The 26,690-nt window shown below is 34.5% G+C and overlaps 3 protein-coding genes and 1 non-coding gene across 9 annotated transcripts; 2 read left to right on the forward strand and 2 right to left on the reverse strand.

The window, feature by feature from the left end:
• The first annotated feature begins 10 nt into the window (after window positions 1-10).
• On the forward strand, window positions 11-84 carry TRNAN-GUU (transfer RNA asparagine (anticodon GUU)). The gene has a single exon. It is a non-coding gene; the product is annotated as a tRNA-Asn (tRNA).
• A 3,362-nt stretch (window positions 85-3,446) lies between these two features.
• On the forward strand, window positions 3,447-9,985 carry LOC108336136 (protein root UVB sensitive 3). 5 transcript variants are annotated; one of them, XR_001832819.2, is made up of 17 exons: window positions 3,447-3,670; window positions 3,755-3,812; window positions 3,962-4,021; window positions 4,262-4,300; window positions 4,383-4,445; window positions 4,628-4,684; window positions 4,855-4,918; window positions 6,061-6,144; window positions 6,411-6,493; window positions 6,607-6,736; window positions 7,332-7,424; window positions 7,755-7,893; window positions 8,284-8,324; window positions 8,417-8,604; window positions 8,805-8,901; window positions 9,292-9,401; window positions 9,634-9,985. XR_001832819.2 is itself a non-coding variant. In XM_017572489.2 (17 exons), exons 1-15 carry the CDS (start codon window positions 3,546-3,548, stop codon window positions 8,898-8,900), a joined length of 1,320 nt encoding a protein of 439 aa, XP_017427978.1. In that variant the 5' UTR covers window positions 3,447-3,545; the 3' UTR covers window position 8,901; window positions 9,292-9,332; window positions 9,634-9,984. The 5 variants fall into 5 exon arrangements, 3 of the variants coding, with proteins under 3 accessions (XP_017427978.1, XP_052725850.1, XP_017427977.1); XM_017572489.2 differs by having other exon boundaries at window positions 9,292-9,332; window positions 9,634-9,984; XM_052869890.1 differs by lacking the exon at window positions 9,292-9,401 and having other exon boundaries at window positions 9,634-9,983.
• Window positions 9,986-10,204: 219 nt separating this feature from the next.
• On the reverse strand, window positions 10,205-17,364 carry LOC108334934 (pentatricopeptide repeat-containing protein At5g50280, chloroplastic-like). The gene is made up of 2 exons (XM_052869889.1): window positions 16,514-17,364; window positions 10,205-15,270 (listed from the first exon to the last, which is right to left on the reverse strand). The coding sequence occupies exons 1-2, from the start codon at window positions 17,314-17,316 to the stop codon at window positions 14,124-14,126; spliced, it is 1,950 nt and encodes a 649-aa protein (XP_052725849.1). The 5' UTR covers window positions 17,317-17,364; the 3' UTR covers window positions 10,205-14,123.
• A 4,430-nt stretch (window positions 17,365-21,794) lies between these two features.
• LOC108335297 (ureide permease 1) lies at window positions 21,795-25,315 on the reverse strand. Of its 2 annotated transcripts, XM_052869891.1 has the most exons (8): window positions 25,160-25,315; window positions 24,861-25,075; window positions 24,163-24,301; window positions 23,765-23,939; window positions 23,512-23,549; window positions 23,319-23,419; window positions 22,744-23,118; window positions 21,795-22,222 (listed from the first exon to the last, which is right to left on the reverse strand). In XM_052869891.1, exons 2-8 carry the CDS (start codon window positions 25,005-25,007, stop codon window positions 22,070-22,072), a joined length of 1,128 nt encoding a protein of 375 aa, XP_052725851.1. In that variant the 5' UTR covers window positions 25,008-25,075; window positions 25,160-25,315; the 3' UTR covers window positions 21,795-22,069. The 2 variants fall into 2 exon arrangements, with proteins under 2 accessions (XP_052725851.1, XP_017426770.1); XM_017571281.2 differs by having other exon boundaries at window positions 24,861-25,273.
• Between the last annotated feature and the right edge of the window lie 1,375 nt (window positions 25,316-26,690).

The raw sequence follows: 26,690 nt of genomic DNA on the forward strand, positions 1-26,690 counted from the left end.
CATAATGTAAGCTGGAATAGCTCAGTTGGTTAGAGCGTGTGGCTGTTAACCACAAGGTCGGAGGTTCAAGCCCTCCTTCTAGCGTTTTGCTCTGTTTTTTATTTTAGATTTTGTAGCATAATATATGATTTCTTTCTTTTAATTTTTATAACTTTTTCACATTTTAAAGATTATAGTTTTTATGTTTTTTTTTTAATTTTTATATGAACTTATTTTTAAACTTTAAAATATTTTTTATTAGATTTTTCAATTTTTTTATGTTTATAATAAATTTTGTAAATATAAATTTAATAATTAAATTTTCTAATAATTTCAAAATAAAAATAATTTTATGTAAATTTAAAAAAAACAATAATTTTTTTAAAATATAAGTAAATAAAAAATGATTCATTAATTAAATTATAAACAACTATTTCCAAATAAAAAATACATAAAAAATATGATTGTATAAGAATTTAAAAAAAAAGATAAAAAAATTAGAAAAACTATTAGCTATATTATTAAAAAATTGAAATTACATAAACTCTATAAAGGAAGTTTGAATAGAGTTTTAAAAAGAATTCACAATTTAGTGTTAGATGCTATTTACAAGGATTAGATGATTTGTAAATAGTGTTGAAGAGTTAAGGATTTAAAGAAGCATTTAGAAAACTTTTAAAATGATAACAAAAAAGAAAACGTGTTTTTATACTGATTCACTTTAATCTGAATTAAGTCCAGTTCTCCCTTAAGCACTCTCAAAAGGTTCCATTAATCGTTGAAAAATTTACAATGAGTTTAATCACTTATGGTGTTTACAACGAGTATAACCACTCTTGGTATCAACTATATCATTTAACTTCTTTTTGTTAAACATACAAGTATTTTGAATCACTTCTTATTCTACAAAAATAACATGTTTTTATGAAAAATAAGTACATATAATGATTCTCGCGGAGAGGATATTTTTTCAATACAAAGAATATTTGAAAACTTGTAACAAAGATTATTTTTTTTCAAAGAGAGTTTTAGATGATGCAAGCGAAAGATAGTTTTGATTGTGTATATGCAATAATAAATCTTGATTATTGTTATCTTCTCTTCATGTGTTTCTCTTTATATAGGTTTTTTCGAAAAAGATTTGTTACTTAGAGCATTAACTTTCACGTAGGTGTATAACATTTTGGTACTAGGTTAGGTGTTATGCTACTTTTCCATAAGGCAACTATGTTGCTTGTATGGATACGTCAAACACAAGACATTAAGAAAACATTTTCAGAATGTCTTCCTATCTCTTAACATTCTTCTCAACCAATTCATCAAAAGTTAGTATTATGGCAATGTAAATGAAATTTGATGGACAAGTTTATTATATTATTATGTGGTGGAGAGAGAAAAAAAATCAATCCAAAATTCATTGTTTAAATATGTTTTCCATTTTCTTGATTTTATGCATTTTGATTCTTTGAGGAAAAAAATACTTTCTCGTGGAAATAAATTATGAGATTTAGGAAACAAAGAGATACCATTTTTTTTAAAGATTCCTAAAAAAATCTCATTAAAACTTGATCTCTAAATTTAAATATAGATATATGTTTACTAAGAAAAAGTGTATTTATTTGTATATAGATATATGTTTACTAAGAAAAAGTGTATTTATTTGTATAAGTTTAACTTTTGTATATTAATTTAACATAAGGCAAGCCTTATCATGGTAGTAGTTGTCTAACAACTTATTCAAAGAATAAGTCATGAATGTGTAAATATGTACTAATTTAAACTTTTAAACTATGAATGACTCATTAAATTAGTTATATTTTATTTTTTAGGGTATCTACTGAATCATCATAGTAATTCTAGAGCTAATACATGCAACAAACTCCAGCTTTCGGAAGGAATGTTTTTATTAGATAAAAATATTTACGTAAGTTCTACACATTGCTTTGATTATTCATGATAACTTGTTGGATCACATAACTCTTATGTCGACGATGCATCATTCAAATTTATGTCCTATCAACTTTTGATAGTAGGATAGTGGCCTACCATGGTGGTAACACGTGACAATGACTTAGGGTTCAATTTCAAAAACAGGACGGAAGAAATGACTACCACATCCAAGGAAGGTAGTAGGTGTGCAAATTACTCAATCCTAATATGGGGAGGTGGTGATAATAAGTAACAATATATAATAGCATTTAAATCCCTTAATGATTAATTGGAGGGCAAGTTTAGAGTTAACAATTGCGAAAATTCCAGCTCTAATAGAATATATTTAAGTTGTTGTACTTAGAAAGTTTGTAGTTGGACCTTGGGTTTGGTTGATCTATCTACCTCTAGTGAGCATCGGTACACTCATCCCTTCTATCGGAGATGCACTCCTGGCCTTAATTAGTTGGACTGTCCCTCAAGTGTTGTTATTTTGAAGAAATTAGAATGCTTAATGTAAAAACCTTGAAAAATAGATAAATTTTTATGGTACAGTAAAAAAACAATGTTATAATAAAATATGTATAATGTTACAGTAAAATAGGTATAATGCAACAATAAAATACATATTTTGTTAAGTGTGATATTAGGTCTGAAAAGTAAATGAAGGATAGAGTTAAGTAAGTGTTAAGTGTGGTATTAGGTGTAAATAGTAAATGGAGGACAAAGTTAAGTTTGGTTTGCTATATATATATATATATATATATATATATATATATATATATGACAAGAATGAAGAATGAAAAGCATACCACAAAAGAGGAGAGAACCACCTTTGGTTGTAAGAGGAGTTTAAGCCTCTGAAGTGTAGAGAGATTCTAAAAATGCATAGGCTATCTTGGTCTCTGAAGCTATTCAAATTCGGAAAGAAAATGATTGAAGTTATTCAAGACAAGAGATAGGTAGAGCTAACTCTGTTTTTTTTTAACGATAATTGTATGTTTTAGGATGAAGAATTTGAATTTACGAGATATGAGTATGTTAGGTTTTAGTACGGGGAGTTATTTTGTCCATCTTTAGGGTTTTTTTTTTTGTTTGTGTTTTTCTTTGTTTTTTATTTTTTGAGTTATCTCAGTAAAATCTTTATTTTCATTTCGTTTATTGTTAGATTAAAGTAAAATTTTGATACATGATTTCTAATACTTATTATTACTTCACTTCTCAATTTCAAAATATTAATTTGAAGTCTATGTTATAAGAATTAATTTCATATTTTTGAGAAACTTAATTATCATTTTATTTTTATCATTAAATTATCTTAGTAAACCTTCAATTCAATATTAATTTACTGTTTAGATTGAACTAAAATTTTGATATATAATTCAAAACACATATTTGACCGCTCTCCGATTATTAATTTGAAGTCTATCCTTAGATAAATTAATTTCGCGTAAGAATCCATTAGATCTTAGAAGAAAATAAAATAAATCTAATGCCAATTAGGTGTAATTTAAAAATAAAAAAAGTTGTAATTCGGTCAAAGTCCCTTCGTGAGTTGAGTTTTAAGTTTCCACAAACAACCTGCGAACTGCGAAGTGATTAAGGTTTTGGTGGCAATTCAACTCCTTTTTCTGGGCATGGAAGCATCTTCATCCGTGTCTAATAAGACCATAACTATAGAAGAATGGAACGGTTCATCACCCACAAAGCTCTCTAAGACTTTCACCATCAAGGCTTCTTCTTCCTCTGTCACCATTACAAGGTACTTCCCTTTTCCCATCACCACCAATCACCATCTTCAACAGCCTCTCTCTCTTTCACCCTTTCTCTTTCTCCTTATTTACAGATCTGGTGCCCGATTTAGCCATGTTTGGAGACGCTTACTTCAAGCTTTTGTCCCTGAGGCAAGCTTCTATTTTACTCCACATGTTCTCTTAGAAATGAAAAGGAACTGAAATTTTGTTTGCCACTGCTATTTCATCATGTGGGTGTTCTTTAAGTTCATCATTGTTGAAAAAGGTTTCTCTTTTTCCTTGTTGCTGGTAACATACAGGGTTTTCCAAGCAGTGTGACTGCAGATTATGTTCCTTTTCAAATATGGGACTCATTGCAGGTAATACCAAATGAGAAGCAGTTATGTTTTGAGGTGCAAAATGTGAATGATTTTAATTATCTAATCACAAATTATGGTGTATGACGAGTTTGTAGACTTTAACAAATCACCTTAACGTATTACCATGAATTTTTGTAGGTTGATAGTGTAAAACAGTTTTTACTTACATTGCATAGGAATTAAACACTATCGTTATATCAAAATCATGTTCTTGAGTTAATCCTGGATTCACTGTGGCAGGGCCTTTCAACGTACATAAGGACCATGCTTTCTACCCAGGTAAGGCTCTGTTTAACTGATTATTTATAGTGTTTGTCATAAAAGACATAAGTACATGAGTGGTCAATGAAATCCCTTTCAGGCTCTCCTGAGTGCTATTGGGGTTGGTGAAAAATCAGCTACTGTCATTGGTGCTACTTTTCAGGTAGTAGATGTTATATTTTCTATTTTTTAATGATTGAAACCTAGTTTGTTAGATGAGGCTTGTGAGTTCAGGCCTTTTGTGTTAACTTTATCTTGTTTTGGTACGTTTAATCTTCTCTGTTTCTTAGGCTGCAATTTCTTATGCATTGACAGTAGGATATTGAACTTTGAAACTGTTTCCAGTGGTTTTTGAGGGATCTAACAGGTATGCTTGGAGGAATCTTGTTCACTTTTTACCAGGTATGCGTTTCCCATGCAAGCGTGTTCATCTGTCCTTATTAATTTTGAACTGAAATGTGTGGTACTAGCTTTATGTGGACCAACCGATTGGCTTATTCTGGTTCTCTCTTTTTGAATGATTCTGAGTCCATTCTTTTTAGGTATGTTTATATTTATCCTATATGCTGCAGGGATCAAATCTTGATAGCAATGCAAAAATGTGGCGTTTGGTTGCAGATTTTATGAATGACCTTGGTAGATTCTTTCACATTTATCTTTTAAAAAAATGTGAAAAAAAAATTTGTGCAGGCATTTTCTACATGCAATCTCTCTCTCTCTCTCTCTCTGTAGTATAGGCATAAGCACAAAATAGTTTTACATACGGGAGTCCTGGTTTATTAGTATGTTGATTCAAGAATTGAGATTGGGAATAATTGAAGGGTTGGGAGCAGAAGTATGGATAAATTTGTCAACCAATTCTTCGACGGAGTAAACTTCCCTTAAATCATTTGAGCACAAAAGTTACTTGAATGTTTTAATTGGTTTGCAGATAGATTGAAAGTTGAGGTTCATGCATGATTCATTCTCCACTTGCCCACAGATAACATTGCCGGTTACCAGTTACAACTAATACTTTTAAATTTAACCCCAATCCATATTTGATAGTGTCAGAGTGCATGAGATTTATCATGTGTGGGGTACTACTAATCTAAATACTCACATCACAATTAGGCTATATATCTAGTAGGCATAGTTATACATTGCCCAATATTTAAATGGAAACTTTTAGATTTTAGGATATGGCAGTTGTCAGAATGGAGTCAGTCTCTTCTCCTTGGATGGTGAAGGAGGACAGACTTCCCTAATTTCTTGTAATTGCTACAATTTTATTTGACAAATCAAAACACAGAACTAAAGAGATTGTCTTCTAAGGAAACAATTTGAGCTTAGCTTTGTTTTTTATCTTCAAAACTTATATTAGAACTACTACTTTTTCATAATGGAACGCTGTTTTATGTGAACATGGTCCTGGTTATACATTAGCAGTGTCTTCCAAATTGGTTGACCCTGTCGGATGTAATTTTTTATGTTCTCAACTAATATGAATATTGCTGCAGATTTGCATTCATTATATCTTTGATTTCACATACACAGAGTTGGATATGCATTTCTTGTGAGTATATTGATAGTATACGGAGACTATAACTGAGGAGAAATTCTAGATGAAGCATACTTTACTTTACTACTAATGTCTAAATTTCTTTATCTTTGCTTTGTTAAACTAAAAATTAATAGTAGCTCACAAGTGTATCTTTCCAAGAGGCTGATTTCTGTTAAATTTGATCTTTCATATTTGTATATCACATGATTTGTTAAAACTTTTTCATTATTTACAGGAATGTTAATGGACCTCATTTCTCCATTGTTTCCATCAGCTTTTGTGTTTGTTGTTTGCTTGGGAAGCATTTCAAGATCTTTCAGTAAGTTCCTACATTGCTGGAGTTCAAAACTAATTCACTAATCACTAATGCGATTTAAAGTTAGTTGGTGGCTGTAGGTTTGTTCCCTCTTCTTTTTCCATGTAAGAAAGATAAGCTAGTGTGACATTGTGTGATCTGTCGTTTCCTAATTAAAAAAGATGTTATGTAGAAAAATATGTTGTTATCCAAGATTAAGACATTTTTCTCTTTTATTTGCTGGTTGACATTTTTTGTATATTTTCTCTTCAAATATGATTTTGAAATAGCTGGTGTTGCTAGTGGAGCCACTAGAGCAGCTTTAACTCAGCATTTTGCTCTTCAGGATAATGCTGCTGATATATCTGCTAAGGTACAAGTAACATTTATTATGAAAGTTTAGATTATTAGCTGATAATTATGTCTTCGTTCAGTTGGACATATTCTTTAGATAGTATATTTTGACTTATTAAGATTTACCTATAGGAAGGAAGTCAAGAAACTGTGGCCACAATGATTGGCATGGCCATGGGTATGCTTGTTGCTCGCATTACCATTGGATACCCACTGGCCATATGGTTTTCATTTCTATCTTTGACAGTGTTTCACATGTATGGTAAGCCTCTAAATTATAATTTGTTTCATGCCTATCCTTTGCATTGTAGAATTGTGAACTTCAGTTTGGTATTAGGTATAAACCTATCTCTGCAATACTGCTTTGGTTGTACAAACTACAAGAAAAAATATGAGGGAATCCTTGGTTATAATTTACCATTTCCAGTAGTAAAAGGAGGTTTTAGATAGATGTTATTAGCTTGCAAACAGTGATGTAATTAATCCATTTTCTTACCAGTGTGTTTGGGACAAATATGTAATCTATTTCTTTCTTGGATAGACAATAGTTGCTTTTTATTGTAACTAATGTTTAAATCTTGTTAAAGAGTGTTAGTGGTTTGTGCTAGAATGGAGATGGAATGAGTATTTGCTGCTTGTAATCAGATTGTGCTACATTACTTTCTCAATTAATTGAAACACTTCTGCTCATTTTAAACTATCCCATTTTATTTGTTATGTTAGAGAGCTTATAATTTCAATCTGAAGGTATATGGCAGCCTTTTTCCATGCATACTCTCCTTAACCCAAAATACAGCAGCTAAATCTGAGCATCGACATTATATATGAACACCAGATTTTGTCTCTTTTCCATGCAGCAAATTACCGAGCTGTTCGATGCCTGGCATTGAACTCAATAAACCCTGAAAGAAGCTCTATTCTTTTGCATCATTTCATGGAGACTGGCCAAGGTATTGTCAGTTTCCATTCTTCATTGCTTGTATCCACAACATGTCTTTGATATTTGAGAATTTATTCCGTCTTTTTAATTCTTACCGTAAACTTGGTCATATCTGAGAACAAATTTTTGTCACCTTGAGACAAGGTATAGTCTAGTTTTTGTGTTGGGGATCTCACATTGAGGTCTCTGTCTGGTGTGTCTTTAACCCCTTCCTCAATCATCTCCCAAATTTAGCATTTTGTACAGGGAAACATAATTTCCATGATTTCAATATCCATATTAGTCCATTTTAATTATTGCTATGATGTATATTAATGCTTGCTTCTAAACTTTTTTCCAGTTCTCTCCCCTGAACAGGTCTCTTCACAGGAGCATGTTTTGCCCATACGGTTCATTTCATGGAGCTCAAGGAATTCTAATTATATGCATAAGAAAGTACGTTTAGGCATGAGGATTTCTTCATTCGATAACATGGAAATGTGAGTGGCAAAAATTTGGTTTGACTCCCAATTTATTTAGAAAATAGATTTGTTCTTAATGCACAGCTATAGTTTTGCAGTTATGTTACCTGAACACTTTTTCATTGCATTATTTGTCTCTTTTCCATTAGCAAAATCTAAATGACATTCAGGGTAAATGGTACACCATGTTTTGTTCTAACTTATAATAACCCTAGTCATATAGTGCACTATTATCTTGCTATCACTAGCTAACAAAGTTCGATAGAGTAATCTATGAAAGATCGAAAGCATTGATTTGCCCTTGACCGGCCTATACATGATTGAGACTTGATTATTGTGCAATAGTGCCTTTGGAATGTCATTACCAGAGCTTAATGATCAAGTTCTTTTTTCATTTGACATTAACAGTAAGGAGCATTTGCTTTATGCGGCATCTTACTACGCAAAAGGTTTAGTTTGCCTCATTACTTTTACTTCTGATTTTCTCCATACCATCTGTAGTCTGAAACCTTGTATCACTATTTGTTGTTTCTGTATATAGCCAAGTATATACTTGTGGAAAGGAAGGGAATCGTTGATGTTATTGTGCATAAAGATTCGAATGCTGCTGATGTCCTAAAGTCATTCTTTCATGCTCTGGTCTTGGCAAAGGATGCTCATAAAAGCAAATCCTTGCATTCAGATGGCCAAAAGTGGGTTGATAATCAATATGAATTATTTATTAAGAAGGTAATTCTTTAAGCTTCTAGTTGAATTTGATTTTGCTTCTTCCATATTTTCGGTATTATTTTAACAGTACCATATATTAGTCTTTTCCTTTTCTTGATATGCCATGGAAATTAAACTAAAAATTGATAGCATGTCACTTGCTCTTACTGAATTTCATATCCTAAATGGTATATTAAGAACACTCGTTGTGTTATGTGCAGCTCAAGTCATTAGGTTGGAAGACTGAACGGCTTCTAGCACCTATAATATGGAGGGCGTACTGGAGCTATGAACCATTGGAAGAAAAAATTGATTAGGGTATCAACATTGTCCATTAACATTAGCTGTGGCTCTGGAATGAATTGAGATTATTTTATTAGGAGATTGAATATATAGCCCTTGCCCTTGCTCCAAAATGAAATGATTATTTATATGCTTGACAAAGTTGGTGATGAACTTTTTTCAAATTTATGATTTCATCAAAGTTCTGTCGAGGTTTTTCTTGCACTTGCACCTTATTTATCTCTTGTACTAGTGCCAGTTTTAAGTTTAGAAAGAATACATGTTGGCTTTTATATACACGTCTCAGGTGAACAGAAGTTCCCTTTCACAGTTATGTTTGACCTTCATGGTTTAACAATTTTTCTTTTAATGGATGCTATACGTTTTTCAATTCTTCTCACATTTAATTATGTTCTGCTGTAACAGAATCAATTGTGTTAGGTATGAAGCAACTTGTATGGAATTCGGTAAGTAGATTTGATGGCAATTCAATTTAGAAGGACACCAAAGCCAATCTTATGCTTACCTGTGCAGTAGTAAGGATTTTTTTTTTCTTTTCAAAATTTAAGTAATCCTTTCAGAATCTTAGAATTTGAAAGACCATATTCATCTTATCCTAAGTCTTATAATTTTTTTTTGTTTTCCCCTTATCTTTGAATTATAACCAAATTGGTTATTTTTTCTTACGTAGATTAAATTTATTAATAAAACGAGCATTATCATTTCTTCTAAAGTACTTCATGTGTTTCATCATGCCGATGTTTTCAGTTATGAAGAATGTGTACCAAAAAAGGAAGAGGAAGGATTTACAATCACGGATTGTATGGCATTTGACATGTTTTTACTTGAAGGACCATTGATTCATCCCAACTTTTAGTCTCTTTTCTGGTTGTGGTCAAGCAGCTTTCCTAATTATTTAGGTCACCCAATTCAGTGAACAAACATACATTTTCGTATAAAACTGTTTATTATTGGATGACAGCCCAGTTAAGGTGAAAAATGTCCACCATTAACAACCACTTCTTAACTATAACCATGTTATACTTTTTTTAGAAGTTTGTTTCTACATGTTTAGTTTTTCATATTAACCAGGGATATTCTTTGGCCAACAAACAAAGATTATTTTTCTTGAGGTATTCAGATACATTTATTAAGTTACTTTTCTCAGAACACATTTTTTTCTATGCACGGAAATCTCTGATCATATGTTTAAAAAGAAAGGTAGTGTGGCAATCACGTCATAGAATGTTTGTTTAAGGTTTCTATTTTTATTACATGTTTTTTATTCTTGTCTGTTATGTTGAACCAAAGACGAACATAAGTTGGGAACAATGGTAAGTATGAAACCAAGTTAACCATGTTAAGTGATGTGAGGTATCCAACGCCAACCTTCATTAGGTTGACCATATACCCGCAAAGCATAACGTGAACAAGGCAAAAGCTTTCTAAAAGAATTAAAGGTGTACTGATAGGTCCTCCCGGCATAAAGACACGCCCGTCCAGTAATCCGAACGTCCGCCAAATAGTCTAGGACCGTCCGTCCTCAGTAATCCGGACGACCGTCCAAGGACGTCCGCCCAGGAATCAGGACCGAACAAGCGGCCAACCATCTGAAAGGTGGACGTCCGCCCAAGGTTTGCATATCCGCCCAAGGTGGAGCGTCCGCCCAATATGGAACGTCCGCCCAAGGAGTGGACGTTCGCCCAAGGATTGGGTCCGCCAATGTGGAGCGTCCGCCCAAAGTGGAACATCCGCCCAATGTGGAGCGTCCGCCCAAAGTGGAACGTCCGCCCAAAGTGGAGCGTCCGCCAATGTGGAACGTCCGCCCAAGGTGGAACGTCCGCCCAAAGTGGAACGTCCGCCCAAAGTGGAGCGTCCGCCCAAAGTGGAACGTCCGCCCAAAGTGGAGCGTCCGCCCAAAGTGGAACGTCCGCCCAAAGTGGAGCGTCCGCCAATGTGGAACGTCCGCCCAAAGTGGAGCGTCCGCCAATGTGGAGCGTCCGCCCAATGTGGAACGACCGCCCAAGAGCTGGACGTTCGCCCAAGAAGTAGGACGTTCGCCCAAGGACTGGACGTCCGCCCAAGAGCTGGACGTCCGCCCAAGGATTGGACGACCGCCCAAGCAAAGGATCGTCCGGCCAAGAGCTGAACGCCCACCTAGGGTAACATCCCTGACCGACCATCATTCCCAACCGACGCACTTCGCTGATTACACGGTTAAATGCTAATGGCACATTAAGTCCTTAATGAAGATTAAGGTATTATTGGGCCGTTTCCAGGCCCCCAAAAGGTAAAAGCCCATTACGATCAGTATAAATAAAGGTCTCAGGTATGATTTCTAGACAGATTGCTTAGAACGCAACACATGCATGCATTATTCAACGCCTTGTCATATTACTGACTTGAGCGTCGGAGTGCCTTTAGCAGGTACCCGGCCCCTCCCCACTGGGAGGGTGAAGCAGTGCTAAGGAGAGGAAGGACGCCCGTCCAGTTTGGAGCTGAATGCTAAGGATCACCCGCCAGGAGGGGAGGACATCCGTCCCGCTTGGGGCAGGGAGCGAACGTCCGGATTGGAGGACGTCCGCCCAATTTGGAGCAGGGAGCGAACGTCCGGATTGGAGGACGTCCGCCCAGTTTGGGGCACAGAGTGATCGTTCATCTTGGTGCCGCCCGCCAGTGAAGCTTGCTTTGGTTCGTGACCACTCATCCGCCCGGCTCCAGCTTTCACCATCAGTCGCCCGTCTTCTCATCCGCCCGGCAGTGCGTCTTCGTCGTTCGCTGGCTCGTCTTCGAGTGTCCGTTCGCCCGCCATCGGTCGTCCGCCCGCCCTCAACATTCGACGTCCGTCCGTCCGCCTTCAACAGTAAGCTTGTGTGTTTTTGCAGGGTCCGCCCGGACACCAGTCGAAACATTTGGCGCCCACCGTGGGGCCGTGTAACTTCGGTTACCCAAAGGTGACCACGAGAAATGAGCACGGACCACCCCATCACCAGTACTTCATAGCCGCACGACATATGTCCTCGGCCATTCGGCCTCCACATATTTAAGAACGTTCGGCCTCAGCATAGTCTCGGCCGTTGGACCTCCTCATATTTAAGAACGTTCGGTCTCAGCATTGTCTCGACCGTTCGGCCTCAGCATAGTCTTGGCCGTTGGACCTCCTCATATTTAAGAACGTTCGGTCTCAGCATTGTCTCGACTGTTCGACCTCAGCATAATCTCGGACGTTCGGCCTCAACCTATTTTCGGCCATTCGGACACATATTTTCGACCTTACAAGGTACGAACACACCCTTTAAGCTAGAAATACGATCATGTTTCCCTTATACTGCAGGTGACCAACCAAGCCGGACTGAAGCGTTCGTCCAATCCGGACCTAAGCGCTCGTCCGCCCGGATTCAAAGAGTGTTCGTCCAAATTTGGACTCAAGCGCTCGTCCGTCCAGCTTCAAAGAGTGCCCATCCACCCAAGCGCTCGTCCATCACACCTCATCAGGCGCTCATCCATAAGGCCTTAACTCTCGGCCTCAACATATTATAGGCCCGCTCGGTCTCAGCATAATCTAGGACGTTCGGCCTCAGCAGTCTCGGCCGTTAGGCCTCCTCATATTTAAGGACGCTCGGTCTAAGAACTATTTCGGCCGTTCGGCTTCGTCATATTTTCGGCCTCAGCCTATTTCGCCATTCGGCCTCCACCTGATTAAGAGCGTTCGACCTCATTACAGTCTCGGCCATTCGGCCTCAACCTTTTCTCGGCCATTTAGCCATAGCATATTTTCGGCCCTACAAGGTACGGGCACATCTTTCGTTAAACTTGAAATTCGCTATGTTCCCTTCATGGTGCAGGTAACCGGCAACGATGGCGACAAAGCGAAAGACCGTCCGCCCTACCAAACTCCAAGCTGGTGAAAAAGAGTGTTCCAACGAGAACAACTCTCAGCTTGGTTGGGCGACGGAGCGAAAGACCGTCCGCCCTACTAAACTCCAAGCTGGTGAAAAAGAGTGTTCCAACGAGAACAACTCTCAGCTTGGTTGGACGACGGAGCGAAAGACCGTCCGCCCCATTAAGACCAAGCTGGTGAAAAAGAGCGTTCCAAAGAGAACGACTCTCAGCTTGGTTGGGCAAAAGAACCGTCCACCCCAGTAAGACCAAGCTGGTGAAAAAGAGTGTTCCAACGAGAACAACTCTCAGCTTGGCCGGGCAAGAAAGCAAAGAGCCAGTCATCCGTAACTTAGCCAAATCTGGCATTCAGCAAGTGACCGGCCGTCCATAACTTAGCCAAATCTGGCAGTCAGCAGAGAGCCGGCCATCCATAACTTAGCCAAATCTGGCATTCAGCAAGTGACCGGCCATCCGTAACTTAGCCAAATCTGGCATTCAGCAAGTGACCGGCCATCCGTAACTTAGCCAAATCTGGCATTCAGCAAGTGACCGGCCGTCCATAACTTAGCCAAATCTGGCATTCAGCAAGTGACCGGCCGTCCATAACTTAGCCAAATCTGGCATTCAGCAAGTGACCGACCATCCATAACTTTGCCAAATCTGGCATTCAGCAAGTGACCGGTCATCCATAACTTTGCCAAATCTGGCAGTCAGCAGAGAGCCGGCCATCCATAACTTTGCCAAATCTGGCAGTCAGCAGAGAGCCGGCCATCCATAACTTAGACAAATCTGGCATTCAGCAAGTGACCGGCCGTCCATAACTTAGCCAAATCTGGCAGTCAGCAGAGAGTCGGCCATCCGTAACTTAGCCAAATCTGGCATTCAGCAAGTGACCGGCCGTCCATAACTTAGCCAAATCTGGCATTCAGTAAAGAGCCGACCATCCGTAACTTAGCCGAATCTGGCATTTAACACTAATCCGAAGTAGGAGGACGTCAACCAGCCATCCGGCCATTTGTCCTCCAAGGTACGCCAAGACGACCACCAAAAATTGAGAACAGGACGATCGTCCCCAAGATGGCATGTCCGTTCAAAATGACGAGCGGCCACCCGTGTCAAGCAACCAAGACCAAAACGCCCAAATAAACATTAGTCCGAGTTTGCATGGATCCAGCGGTTTTCCAAAATGACGCCCATCCAGGCAAGGACAACCCCTTCGCACAATAAAATTATGCTCGGGCTCGGGGGGCTTATGTACTGATAGGTCCTCCCGGCATAAAGACACGCCCGTCCAGTAATCCGGACGTCCGCCAAATAGTCTAGGACCGTCCGTCCTCAGTAATCCGGACGACCGTCCAAGGACGTCCGCCCAGGAATCAGGACCGAACGAACGGCCAACCATCTGAAAGGTGGACGTCCGCCCAAGGTTTGCATATCCGCCCAAGGTGGAGCGTCCGCCCAATATGGAACGTCCGCCCAAGGAGTGGACGTTCGCCCAAGGATTGGGTCCGCCAATGTGGAGCGTCCGCCCAATGTGGAGCGTCCGCCCAATGTGGCAGTTTTGAGAGTTGCCCTCCCTTTGCATGTGCATTTATCAGCATATTGTATGTCACCACTGTTGGTTGCATTCCAAGCTTTCCAAACTCAGATATTATGCCTCTTGCCTCCATGTAGAGACCTTGTTTAGCAAAACCATCAACAAGAATGTTGAACGTTGTCCGTGTCGGTTCGGTTTTGTCATTCTTCATCAACTTCCATATTTCCATAAGTATTTGAGCTTCACCTGCCCGCCTAAGCACATCTAGTAAAGTATTGTAGGTTTCTACAGAAGGTTTAATACCTTCCATTTTCATGTTTTCAAATGCTATGTAAGCTTTCTCATGCAAGCCATTAATTGAATATGCATGGATTAGTGCTGTATAAGAATGTGAGGTGGATTTTATACCAACTTCCTTCATCCTCAAGAATGCATCTGCAGCTGCCAGGTCACTCGGGGTTTTTTGCTTACCATATGCACTGATTAGACAAGTATATGATTCGGCATTTGGCTTCAAGCCAACATCTTTCATTTCTGCCATTAGCTTTTCTACAATCTTGGGTTGCATTCTTCTGCTGTATGCATGCATTAGAATGTTGAAGGTAGCTACAGTAGGCTTAATCCCTTTGGCTCTCATCTCCACAAAAAGCCCTTCAGCTGCTTCTACATGGTTGTATTTACAGTATGAATCCATCAGAGTGTTGTACACAATTGCATTTGAAGAAACCCCTTTTTGCTCCATTTCGGATTGAATGACCAGAGCTACCCGCATCAGACCCTCATCACAAAAAGACTTTACTAATGCACATAGGACTTCTTCATTCCATTTGACCCCTTTTCTATTCATTTTCTCAAAAAATTGCCATGCATCTTTTGCACTATGGCCAAGTTTTCTCATAACGGTAATCATAATAGAACATGTCACATGATCTGGATGAATATTCTCTATTTCCATCGACTCATACACTTTCCAAGCATCTTCGTACCTAAAATAAGAACACGATAAAATCTTACACAATACATTGTATAGCATTTCATAAAAAAAATGCTGACCAAAACAGAGTAAGATAATTTGTAGTAGGAAGAGATGAAATAACTTTTTGTAACATCAAGTTCTTGGTAAGGAATTAAATGTGTTTACGATAATTACTTAATTAGTATTCCCCCAACGTAGCACATTATTATGTTGGAAAGCAGCGCCTAAACATGTGAAGTGATGTGAAATATCATAATTTTTTGACATGTAGCAAATTAAGTTTCATAAACTTTATAGTCATTTATAAGTTTTCTTAGTAACAAAATAACCACGTCATAAGACCAAACACCCAAGAGGTAAACAAGAAGATTTTCATCTGCCATAAGGGAAAAACTAAATTGGTAGAAGAGAAATGCTTATGATTTGCTCAAACCCCAGAAAGGCAAATCATCAACGTGGTAACCAACTAATGTTTAACATTCAATTAAAATTTTAAATTATATTCTATCAAAAACCATATTTCCACAATTGGACACTTGTAACAGAAATACAGAAACATTTAGAAAACAAAGACATTTAAGAAAATATGAACTTCTGGTTCTGCCTTAATAGAGCAATACACAAAAACAATGTTTCTCACCACAGGATTAATGGAGTTTGGAAGCAAAATTATACCCCTTTAAGAGAATTTGAAAAGAATATAGACAACCTAAAACATCATGCCAAAACTGATGCACTAGCATCAGAACAGCGAGAGAATATGCATGTCACAAGTCACAACATCATCTTGTTTGGTCTTTGTTCAGTTTTCTAGATATCAGCATTAATTAGAATTACAGGAATGATAAGATAACAGACATGTTGCACACAATTATTTTCTACATTTTCCGGGAGATGGGAGAAGGACAATTAGAAAAATTATAATAGTGACAACTGAAATAGTATGCAAGGAAAATGTGATATATCTTATCTAAGCAAAAGACAGAGGTTTTAAAATATGATCCAAGACTGATCGTGACAGCAATGTCAAGGATTTTGGGGTCTCCACAATCACATTTCAACCACAATTGCAAGCGTATAACAAGGAATTCAATCAAGCTGCTACAGAGTTTAAAAACCTCAGAAAAAGGTACAAGCATTTTTATTTTTGATTAGAATCCTTGTTACTTAAGCTAATCTTACCAGTCGTAGGAAGCACAAAAGAAGCAAGGAAGAAACAAAGCAAACCATATAATTGTGCAAGAACTGTATACCTGCCACCATACAGAAGTCCTGAAATTGTGGCATTATAAACATGAACATCTCTGAACTCCATGCTAGATGGCAAGTTTCTGAACAAACCCATCACCTCATCACCCATCCCCCCTTTTCCCAACAGCGGAAGCAACACAATACATGCCCTAGGTGTAACAAGTGATGATTCCTGCAACCTCATCCACTGAAAGAAACACACACAACACAGCAAGAGGCGCTCCTCCCCAAGTATTTCTAGAACCTCCCAACAATCTTTCTCATTGACCCTTCCTTCATACTCACCCAAAGCCTCCTCCAGAGTCATATTTTGAGGCAAGTTCCTTGCAAGTTGAACAATTTCCCCCACAACGCCCTCAGCCTCACGCAATTCCCTCTTTTGACAACACCCCATTTCATCAATCTCCAAACTCATTTCAGGCTCTTCATCGATATGCCACGAGGTAAAAGGGTTCTCCTCAAGGTACAATTTTTCTTCGTCTTGAGGGTCTTGGGAGGAAACCCATGCGTCATTGTCGGAGAAATTGTAGTTTGGATCATCTGGGTCATGACCTTCTTCGTGTTCTGTGTCTTCTTGGTGTTGTGGTTGCTGGAGATGTGGGAGGGAAATGGGGGTTGTTGAAGAGTGATGGGCATCAGATTGAGCTGCACGTAGAGAGAGAGAGGACAAAGAAGTTATGGATTGTGAGAGCGAGAAAGGTTTTGAAAGAGTATGAGTAAAGAGTGAAGAGTAAGAGTGAAAGCAGAAGATGGAAGAAGTAGAAGAAGAAGAAAGAGGTTTAAGGTGGATGAGGTTCAGAGACATGTTTCGTCTCTGTAAATGCAGAGGCTATCTTCTTGTAGTTCTTTCCACATTGTGACATGGGGGCGTGTCTGTCTTTTACTTTTACACACGAAATAATTAAAGTGCATTGAATTCGAAGTTTAAAAATATAATAAACCTAAGGATTAGAAGAAAAATAATTAGGATGGAGTTTTAATTAAAATATGCACAAAGTTTATGTGCCATTTCAATGGAGTTGTGGCTTAATCTTGTCTTGCAGCATAAAATGTTAAAGACAAAAGTAAAAAAGGAGTCCGAAAAATACAAATGATAGGTATATATTGTTCATGACAAAATTATTATGTAGATATTTGTCCATAAACAAATAGATACAAGGATTATATTATTATATCTTTATTATTTAAAAAGATTAAAATTTAATTTATATTTTATTAAGTTAAATATAATTTATATTTTATTAGATTAAATTTAATTAAAATTAAAATTTATATTATATTATATTTTAAAAATTTATAAAATATTTTTTTAAATATATGTAAATATTCATGATACTTACATGTTTTAAAATATTTGTATATATTTTTTTAAATGTTATTTGACGAGTGCAATTTTTTTTGTTGCAAATGAAACGGTGAATAGACTATTTGTAACTAACCCAATTTGTTGTTATTCTTATTCATGTTATCTTAATATGAAAATTGTCTTAATTACAAGACAAAAGAAAACATATTTTACTTATAATTGGTTAAAAACTATGTTATAATAATATAATATATATATATATATATTTACTTTTCTTTTTACAAGTGATAGTAAAACCTTTAAAAAGAGAAAAAGGTTTGAAAGAAGTAAATATATGATGATCATGAGAAATTAACATACTAGATCTAGAAGTTCAAAGTAAATGTACTAATTATGTTTCAAAGAAATATTTATTAAGGAAAAAATCTTTCTATAAGGTTGAAAGTTAATGAATTAAGTAAAAATGTAATTCCTAATTTGTTATTATAGGAAAAGTCATTTGATAATTTAGTTTCTTACAATGGACTTTAAGCCTAATTCATTCCAACAAAATCAATTTGTGAGGTGGGGTTTGCACCCACTTATATATTATAAATTCACCTTATGTCTAATTATCTCTAATTGATGTGGAACTTCTAACGATTGTAATTCAAAATTAGATTAAGTATTTAGTCAGTTTTTTGTTATCTTATTTCATGAATCAGTCATGTTTGTACATATAATCATGTGCATGTGTTTCATATCCATACTCATAGCTTTCCAATTACGTCAACACTGCAAATTAAATACAAATAATTACAACATGTTTATATGTGTCATTATTTGCATCTTCTTCCTAAATACAGATGGAACACCCTGCAACATTGAATGAGCTTCCAAAGACCTACAAAAAAGTAAACATTCATTAAATCATAATAATAATATTGGAAAGAAACAAAATAGAAAAGAAAACTTACACCTCTAATGTATTTTTAATGGATAACGTGTTAGCTTCTTATGCAAGGAATACAAGAGAATGATTAGGAACAATGATTAGCAATTGCTAATGATAGGTATAAACTAAACATGTCATAATAGGTTTTGAATATAATTTCAAATTTTCCACCGCATCCAACATATTATGACTAGTGGTAACTAACAATCATAATAAAAGCTATTATGACAGGTTTTACTAGATTTGTCATATAATTTATAATTTGTCACCGTACTCACTTATTATGACAGTTTCTTTTTACATGTTATAATATATATTATTTTTATTACGAAAATGTTACCGCTTAACTTATTATGACATATGAATTTCACCTATCATAATAAATCGTCATAAAAAGTCAATTATTATTCAGGATTGTCTTTTAAATTTTAAAGAATTTATTTTTCAATATCACTCTATTTTTTAATCACAATTAAAAAGAGTAAAAACAAAGACTTACAACATTTCACAATACATTTCAATTACTGTTTCTTTTAATTGTAATTTTTTTTTTATCAAATTTAAGTTTTGAGTTGATTAGTTGATGAATGACAGATAGATGTAATTGATCAATATTTTCAAACTTCTTGGTATGTCTAAAAAAGTAATTTAGTGGTTTAATTTGTTCCAAACTAAAGAGATTGTTTTATATAACCAAAACAATAGTAACATAAAAATATCCACATGTGGATCAAAAGCATTCTAAAACAGCCACAACCAGAATGAACATGATAATTAATCAAAGGCTTTGTAGTATGAATAAAAACTTCTCATATAAATGCAATATTCTTTTATACAAGAGATCCATAAACTATTTATAACATTGTCATTATTCGTTATTACATATCATACATTGTCATTATTCGTTATTTTCATTAGTTTTATTATTATTTTGAATATATCATATAATCCTTATCTAAATGCAATTAAATTTATTTTTTGTAATAATCGAAAAATTGAAATATAATTAATCATGCATCCGCACAAGCAGGAGGTTTGAAAGGAGTAAATACATAATGTTTAAAATGTTTTTATTATTGCTGTCTTCTTAAAAACATCATGTTACTAATAGACGAATCAACAACAAATAACAAGATGACAAAAGACACTAAAATATGCAATAAAAATAATTATTGTTAACTTGTAAGAATATGCACGTGAAGAATAACATTACAAATTACAAATTAACAATAATAATCACAAAAGAAAACATAAATATTTTTAAAATAAAAAAAACCCTCTCAGTGTTAGAACTAAAAACTTAGTAATACAAGACAATCTTAAAACTTTACTAAAATTAAATATGGATACACAAATTGTTTTAAAATATATATTCTAATATTAATATATATATATATATATATATATTCTAATTTATAATATAAAAAAATATTAATTAAACATACATAAGATTCACACTTGTTCCATCTCTATCGAAACATGGAGGTTTTGTTGTTTTAAAATATATTATAGAAATAACATTATAAAAGAAAAATATTACATTTGAAGAATGTTTCTATTGAATTAATTCAAAAACATTAGTTGAATTTAAATATTTTCTAAAATTCAAAACTATGAGACTAATAACTATCATTGAATTAAAAGTAAACTCCATATTCTTCATGAATGTAACTTTTACACCTTCATTACGAGGGTAGTACTAGAGTAAGATATTACTATGTTCTTACCCTCTTCATAATAAGAATAAAAAAGTAGATTATTGAAATATTAACAAGAATATGATTTTTTTATTTATTTGCTGTGGACTTTAGAAGTCAACAGTCAACAAAGAACCCCACCAATAATTGTATAATCGGAATAATTTATGCAGGAATATAATTGACCAACTCCTTTGAAATTAGACTATTGGCATCTTGAAATTTCTTCCAATACCATTAATGTCAATAATATTCTTTCCACTCGAATCACTAAATGTCAATAATTCACTTTCAAAACTACACCAATCTTGAAATTATTCAACTTATATTAATTAAACTAAAGTCATAGAGTCCAAGTCCTGCAGAAGTTAGGTTTTTTTTTTTTTAATTTGAATTTTGTAAATTAAGATCATTTTACAGCAAACCTGAACTATTAATATATTATTAAAACCATTAAGAATATATTCTAATTGCTGCATATAACCATTTATTAGTTTGAACCATTTGTTTTAAAATTATCCATCTATTCTTAATTAAGTGTTGATAGAGGTATACTGTTAAAATTGCATACACTAATTTGACATTATTTATTTAGATTTTAACACACAATTATACTAATTTAATCAAAACGTTGCAGTGATTGTAGTCTTAAAAAAATTAGAATATCCATCATAATCAAAGTGATATTTGATTTCTTTTTCGATGATTATGGGAATTCAGAAAGTCCTTTAATGGTTAAATAATGTTTTGATGTGTTCCAATTGGGATATCGGTTTAAATATGAAATTAACCAACAATTATATTAATTTAATCAAAACATTGCGCTAATTTAACTAACAAGTGTAAAACATGTACCTCATATGAAGTAAGTTTATCATTTTTCACTCTTAATTTCGTAATGAAAACACGATATACAAAATTTTCTCATCTAAACGTGTCTTTTTTACTTTTTATTTAGTATTTTATACTCTCTATTCTATCTCAGAAAACGATTACACTTTTTATAATAAAAATATATCCAAAAATTTATGCATGCATGTTGGATATTAGTGTTTAAATATGTCTTGATGTACGTGTATTATTACTCTTTTTCCTTACTTTTCAAACTTCATACTTAAAAATTATTCTTAGTTTTGGACTTATTATCCCTAAGATACATTCTCCCACTATTGTGAAGCACACAAAAAGAACATTTAAACAAAGAACTAAGCAACTTGTTGAAAGAAATATACAGTGTAACGTATACGTGACATCCATGCAAATAAATTGTAAAAAGATAATGATAAAGGATAATTAGTACGAAAATTTCCTACAGTTTTCTTTCTTAAATAATTAAATATCTAATATGATTCAAAATAAGAAAATTTTATTATATATATGTAAATGCAAACCTTGTTCTACAAAATTCACTTTTTGAGATGGTCTGTATTCACTATTTTTTTTTTCCATATAGTTTGCTATGCTGTCTGTGATTAACAACATTAAACTTTGGAAATACTAGAAAACATTGCATGTTTTTGGAACCATAACAAAGTTACTTCTACATATAGCACTGAATTAGTGAATTCAACAGCTTTGAATTCTATGTATGATATGATGATTGATCCTTCAAGTGTGTTGATCATTTTCGATGCCCGGATGATGCCATTAGCACAGCAACAGCCACAATGAACATGAGCAACATGCTACCAAGTAGCAGATATGTTCTTTTCGATGATTTACGATATTCACCAAACAAAACAACGCCCCAGAAGGTACTCACTAGTGGAAGTGCCTGTCAAAAAACACCATATATAATCTTTAGTTAGTAAGAATTGGTGGTTTGAAGAACAAGCACTTGTCAAATGTTGAAACAAATACATGCAAAAGGGAGAAATTTTCAAGTAAATATGACAACTATCATTAGCACTAAAGCTAGATTAAATGCAATTAGATTATGGATTTTTTTTAAAGCTCTAATACCACTGTTGGATCTATTAAGAAGGATGTTTACCGAAAAGACACAAACATCCAATCATATAAGGGGTTGACATCACTTCTCTCTGTTCAAAACCTTAAGACAATGGATTAATAGTTATTTCATCTTTATAAAATGCTCTACTTTTTCATTTCTATCTGATGAGACTTATACTCACACTTGGATTCTCACGTTATATTTTAAATGTCATCTTTCTAAATAACGTAGAATTTCCAAAATACTCTAAAAATTCTTTTCTTCAAAATGTTTCATTGATAATTTACATTTTTTGAAATGAAAATAGTTTTGTGAAGATGAATTAAAAAGTAACAAGTGACCTGAACAGCATCTGCTGCTGCATATCCTGCAGCCTGACCTCCCATAAATTGGAGGCCATTCCCAAAGCCACAAAGGAGACCAGCCAACAAAGCCCAACCTCTTCCATCCCAGTCTCTCAAATAAGCCTTCAGTGATGACTTTGGTAAATTTAAGACAGGGTGGTAAAGGAAGCTGATGTTAAGAATGATGGCAATAACAAAGCAAGACACTGAAAAGTAAAAGAAGGCTGTGCAAACACTCAAATGGTGAACCCCTTTCTTCAGAGTGTGCCATTGATCATTTGTTGCCAAATTGAATGCTGGTGAGAACAGAGAGAAGCAAACTCCAGCAAAGAATGTTATAGTCAATCCAATGAAAGTGCTCTTCCCTAATACCTGCAAAACGGTTTAACAGAACACCATTTTCATCTACATCATTCTTCATCAGCAATGTCACCAAAACAAAATCTTTCAAAGAGTTTATTTGACATTTTAGACATCTTTTGCATTTCTCCATTCTTCATTGTGTAATATACAACATAAAATGCAAAAGGGTATGTGAAAATTGGATTTGATCTTTCTAATGTAACACTTGCCTTAATGGATCTTTTATTCTCAAGCTCTATAAGGAAAGCTGCAGTTCCTGCTTTGGCTTTATGTACAGAAGTACTTCCATCTTCTAGATCCTTCGAATCAACTATATATATGTAACAAAGGAGACGAAAAATGCCAGCATTTATCAAATACAGCAATTCCATTTGGCTAAGCTGGCTAAAGATGGCTAGTTACCTTCACTTGTTTCTATCGAAGTGGTCAAAGTAGTGTTCCTGGTTTCAAGAGTAAAATTTGGTGGTGAGATCTTAGCTAAAAATTCAAAAAGAAAGCTCACTGAAATCATAATCTCATAACTGCATTGATCAAAATTATCATCTAAACCTCATATCCTGGACAAAACACACCAGCAGAGGTTAACTTCATTTACAAACATAAGCAAGAAACATTTGCTCTCATACATTTTGTATATCAAAAAACAAACACATACTTAGCTGCATCTTTGTAATCAGCTGAAAATTCATTGAGCTTGGCCTTAGTATCAGCAGTGTTAGATGAATGAACAGCAGAACCTAGACATACAGCAATCAAAAAGCAACCAACTCCTGGGAAAAGAATCTCAGCTTTGTTGATCTTATCATCCAAAAAGTAATTGAAGGTTGTTCCTGTTACAGCCACAACAGAAATAGTGCAATTACACTAAGTATTAGTCCATAGCAAGCTATAAACTACATAGATATTGAAGCTTCTCTGAGTGTATGAGGATCCATTGCAATGTAGGACTTGAGTCTAGTAATGGTTAAGTTTTGTGGTGTGTTCTTCCCAGTGTTCTTATCAGAGTAAGCAACGTAGCTTCAAAATCTAAGAGGGGCATCTTTGATGGTATACCTATAACAACAGTTATGCTTGATGTGATCACTTCTACAACTGATAAGCCAACAAAAGCCCAAGCATACTGCGTTGAAAGATTTCCAACACTGAGGACCACTCCACCCCCCATGGCAAACAGAACTGAAGGCCAGTTTTCCTGCATCAGATATCATGCCACATTTATAAACCAGTCCAAAATAAATAGTCATATATCATAAAGTTCAAAACTGAGAATTCTACTATTCAACTTGATAGTTCCTAACCAGAGATAACTCTATAATTAGGTTGGTCACATAGTTTGATTTGATTGAATACTTGGTAACAAGGAAATCCCTTTTATTTTTCTCTGATTGATCCATTTTGATAATTCTGATATAGTTATTCATAGCAATTTGTGACAGGAATCAGGATACAAATACAAAAGTGCTTATACTATGAAGAACTAATTTGCATACAAACAACAAATAAAGTTATAATGCACACAACTCTCAAATCTATGAAAGAAAAAATCTCTCCAGACAATTCATAAAAAAGAGTATAAACTATTTCTCAGTAACTATTCTTATCATGAAACTAAACCATACATGACAGATAAGAATGCAAAAATCCATATACTTGTTGAAAAGAAAACTGATTGAAATCTGTGATGAGGCATAGTAAGCTGATATAGAAAATGTTTGTGTTCTGCATAGAGACAGAAGAGAGAAGAGGAGTACCTGATGGAGCTGAGACAAGAAGTTGGGGGCAGTGTTGCCAACCTCTCCAAAGGTGAAAGCAATGATAACAGCAGCCATGAGATTGGTGAGTGTGTAGTCAAGGTAGGTGTGCTGAGGAAGACGACCTCGTCTCTCCAGCAGAGTCATTACAGCAGGCCATGTCCCCAAGAACAACAGGGACACCAGTATGCACACTATGGCACCCCCCTTGCTCTCTACCACATACATTGAAATCAACTCCAAATTAATCAAACAATGAAACTCCAAAACTCACTTCACAACACAAATCAACACAATACCACACAGCACAAGATGCTACGCTAGCTGATGCTCTCATATATTCATTAATACACCCCAAGTCAACCACACCACAGGGCACGAATCTTCAAAGCCAGGTCACATCCATAATAGTAATATCGAAAAGTTTCGCGAAATATCATTAAATACTTCATTACTTGCTTCTTTATGACCACAATATCCCAAAAAGATCACTATATGGTCAAAATCCCACATCGTTATCTATAATATTTAGATATTTAATACAACTATAATATGTGTTGATTTTTTCGTCATATGAAAAATATGTCATTCATATTTGTTGCAACTTGCAGAAAAACCTTTCAAAGTAGTACAGTCAAACTTATTAATGTAAGTTTTATGTGTATCTTAATAAGGACCAACAAGACCTCCACTTCCCTTAATAATATTTTTATGAATAACATCAATAATAAAAGTTGGACGAAAATAATTAAAAATTAATTTTCCTAGATTCTTGCAAAATCATCACTGTATCCTTTCTTGGTGACCATGCATAACACCGCCTAAATATCTTTTTATAAATTAAATTTAATGTGTGCACATAATATGAAAAAAGAAAATTCAAAACTTTAAATGAAATATATCTAATTAATTTGATATGCATCACTACTGAATGATCTCATAGTATCCATACTTTATGGAGATTTTAGAGTACAGTTATAACAATAACATTCTTTTTTTATGGATACGTATATCTGTAAATTGATGGTATCTAAAACCTTATATTATTTTTAATTAATTTTTGTTTTTTTTATCGGCGTTATGAAAGCGAATCTCATAAGAAGTCACGTAAGTGACGCAAGTGATCAGAGAAAAGGACCAAAACTAGTGTCATGCATTGAAAGCTTATGAATTGTATAATATATATATAGTTCAGAAGTCTAAGAAGATTTGAGTTTTTTCTTTGCTGCTTAAAATAAAAGCAACTAGGAAAAGCGTGAGTAAGAAACTTAATGTGTAGTTGAGTTTGATAAGAATATTATTTTTCCATCTCAATCCAGACAACTGACATAATATTTGAACCTATGTACAAATCACATGCTATAATTTAATACAATAATAGTTAATATTCTTGTTATGTTTTTTGTTTCTGAAATCCAACATTAAAAATAAAATTAATTTACAATATAAAAATAAATAAAGGCTTCATTTTATTTGATAATTTTATAGAATTAAATTAGATTCAATATTCATTTTTATAATAATTTTAGAGCTATATTAGTGTAAACTTTAATTTTGATTTATCTGAAATTATTATAATTTTACAATATTAATATATTCATTTTTATTATAAAATGTTTTATTATATTCCTAGTTTTTATCAAGAGTACGTTATAAACGTCTCCTCTTAAATTATAAAAGATTTATAGCACCGAACTTGTTTAAGAAACTAATAATTCTAATTTTTTTATTTACCTAATCATGTTTACGAGGACAAACGAGTTGCTTACTACGTATATTCTATCAATTGCAAATTTTTATTTTCAAATGATGATCCGATCACATGTATGC

This window comes from Vigna angularis, chromosome 10 (genome assembly GCF_016808095.1).
Source record: "Vigna angularis cultivar LongXiaoDou No.4 chromosome 10, ASM1680809v1, whole genome shotgun sequence".
NCBI lineage: Eukaryota > Viridiplantae > Streptophyta > Magnoliopsida > Fabales > Fabaceae > Vigna > Vigna angularis.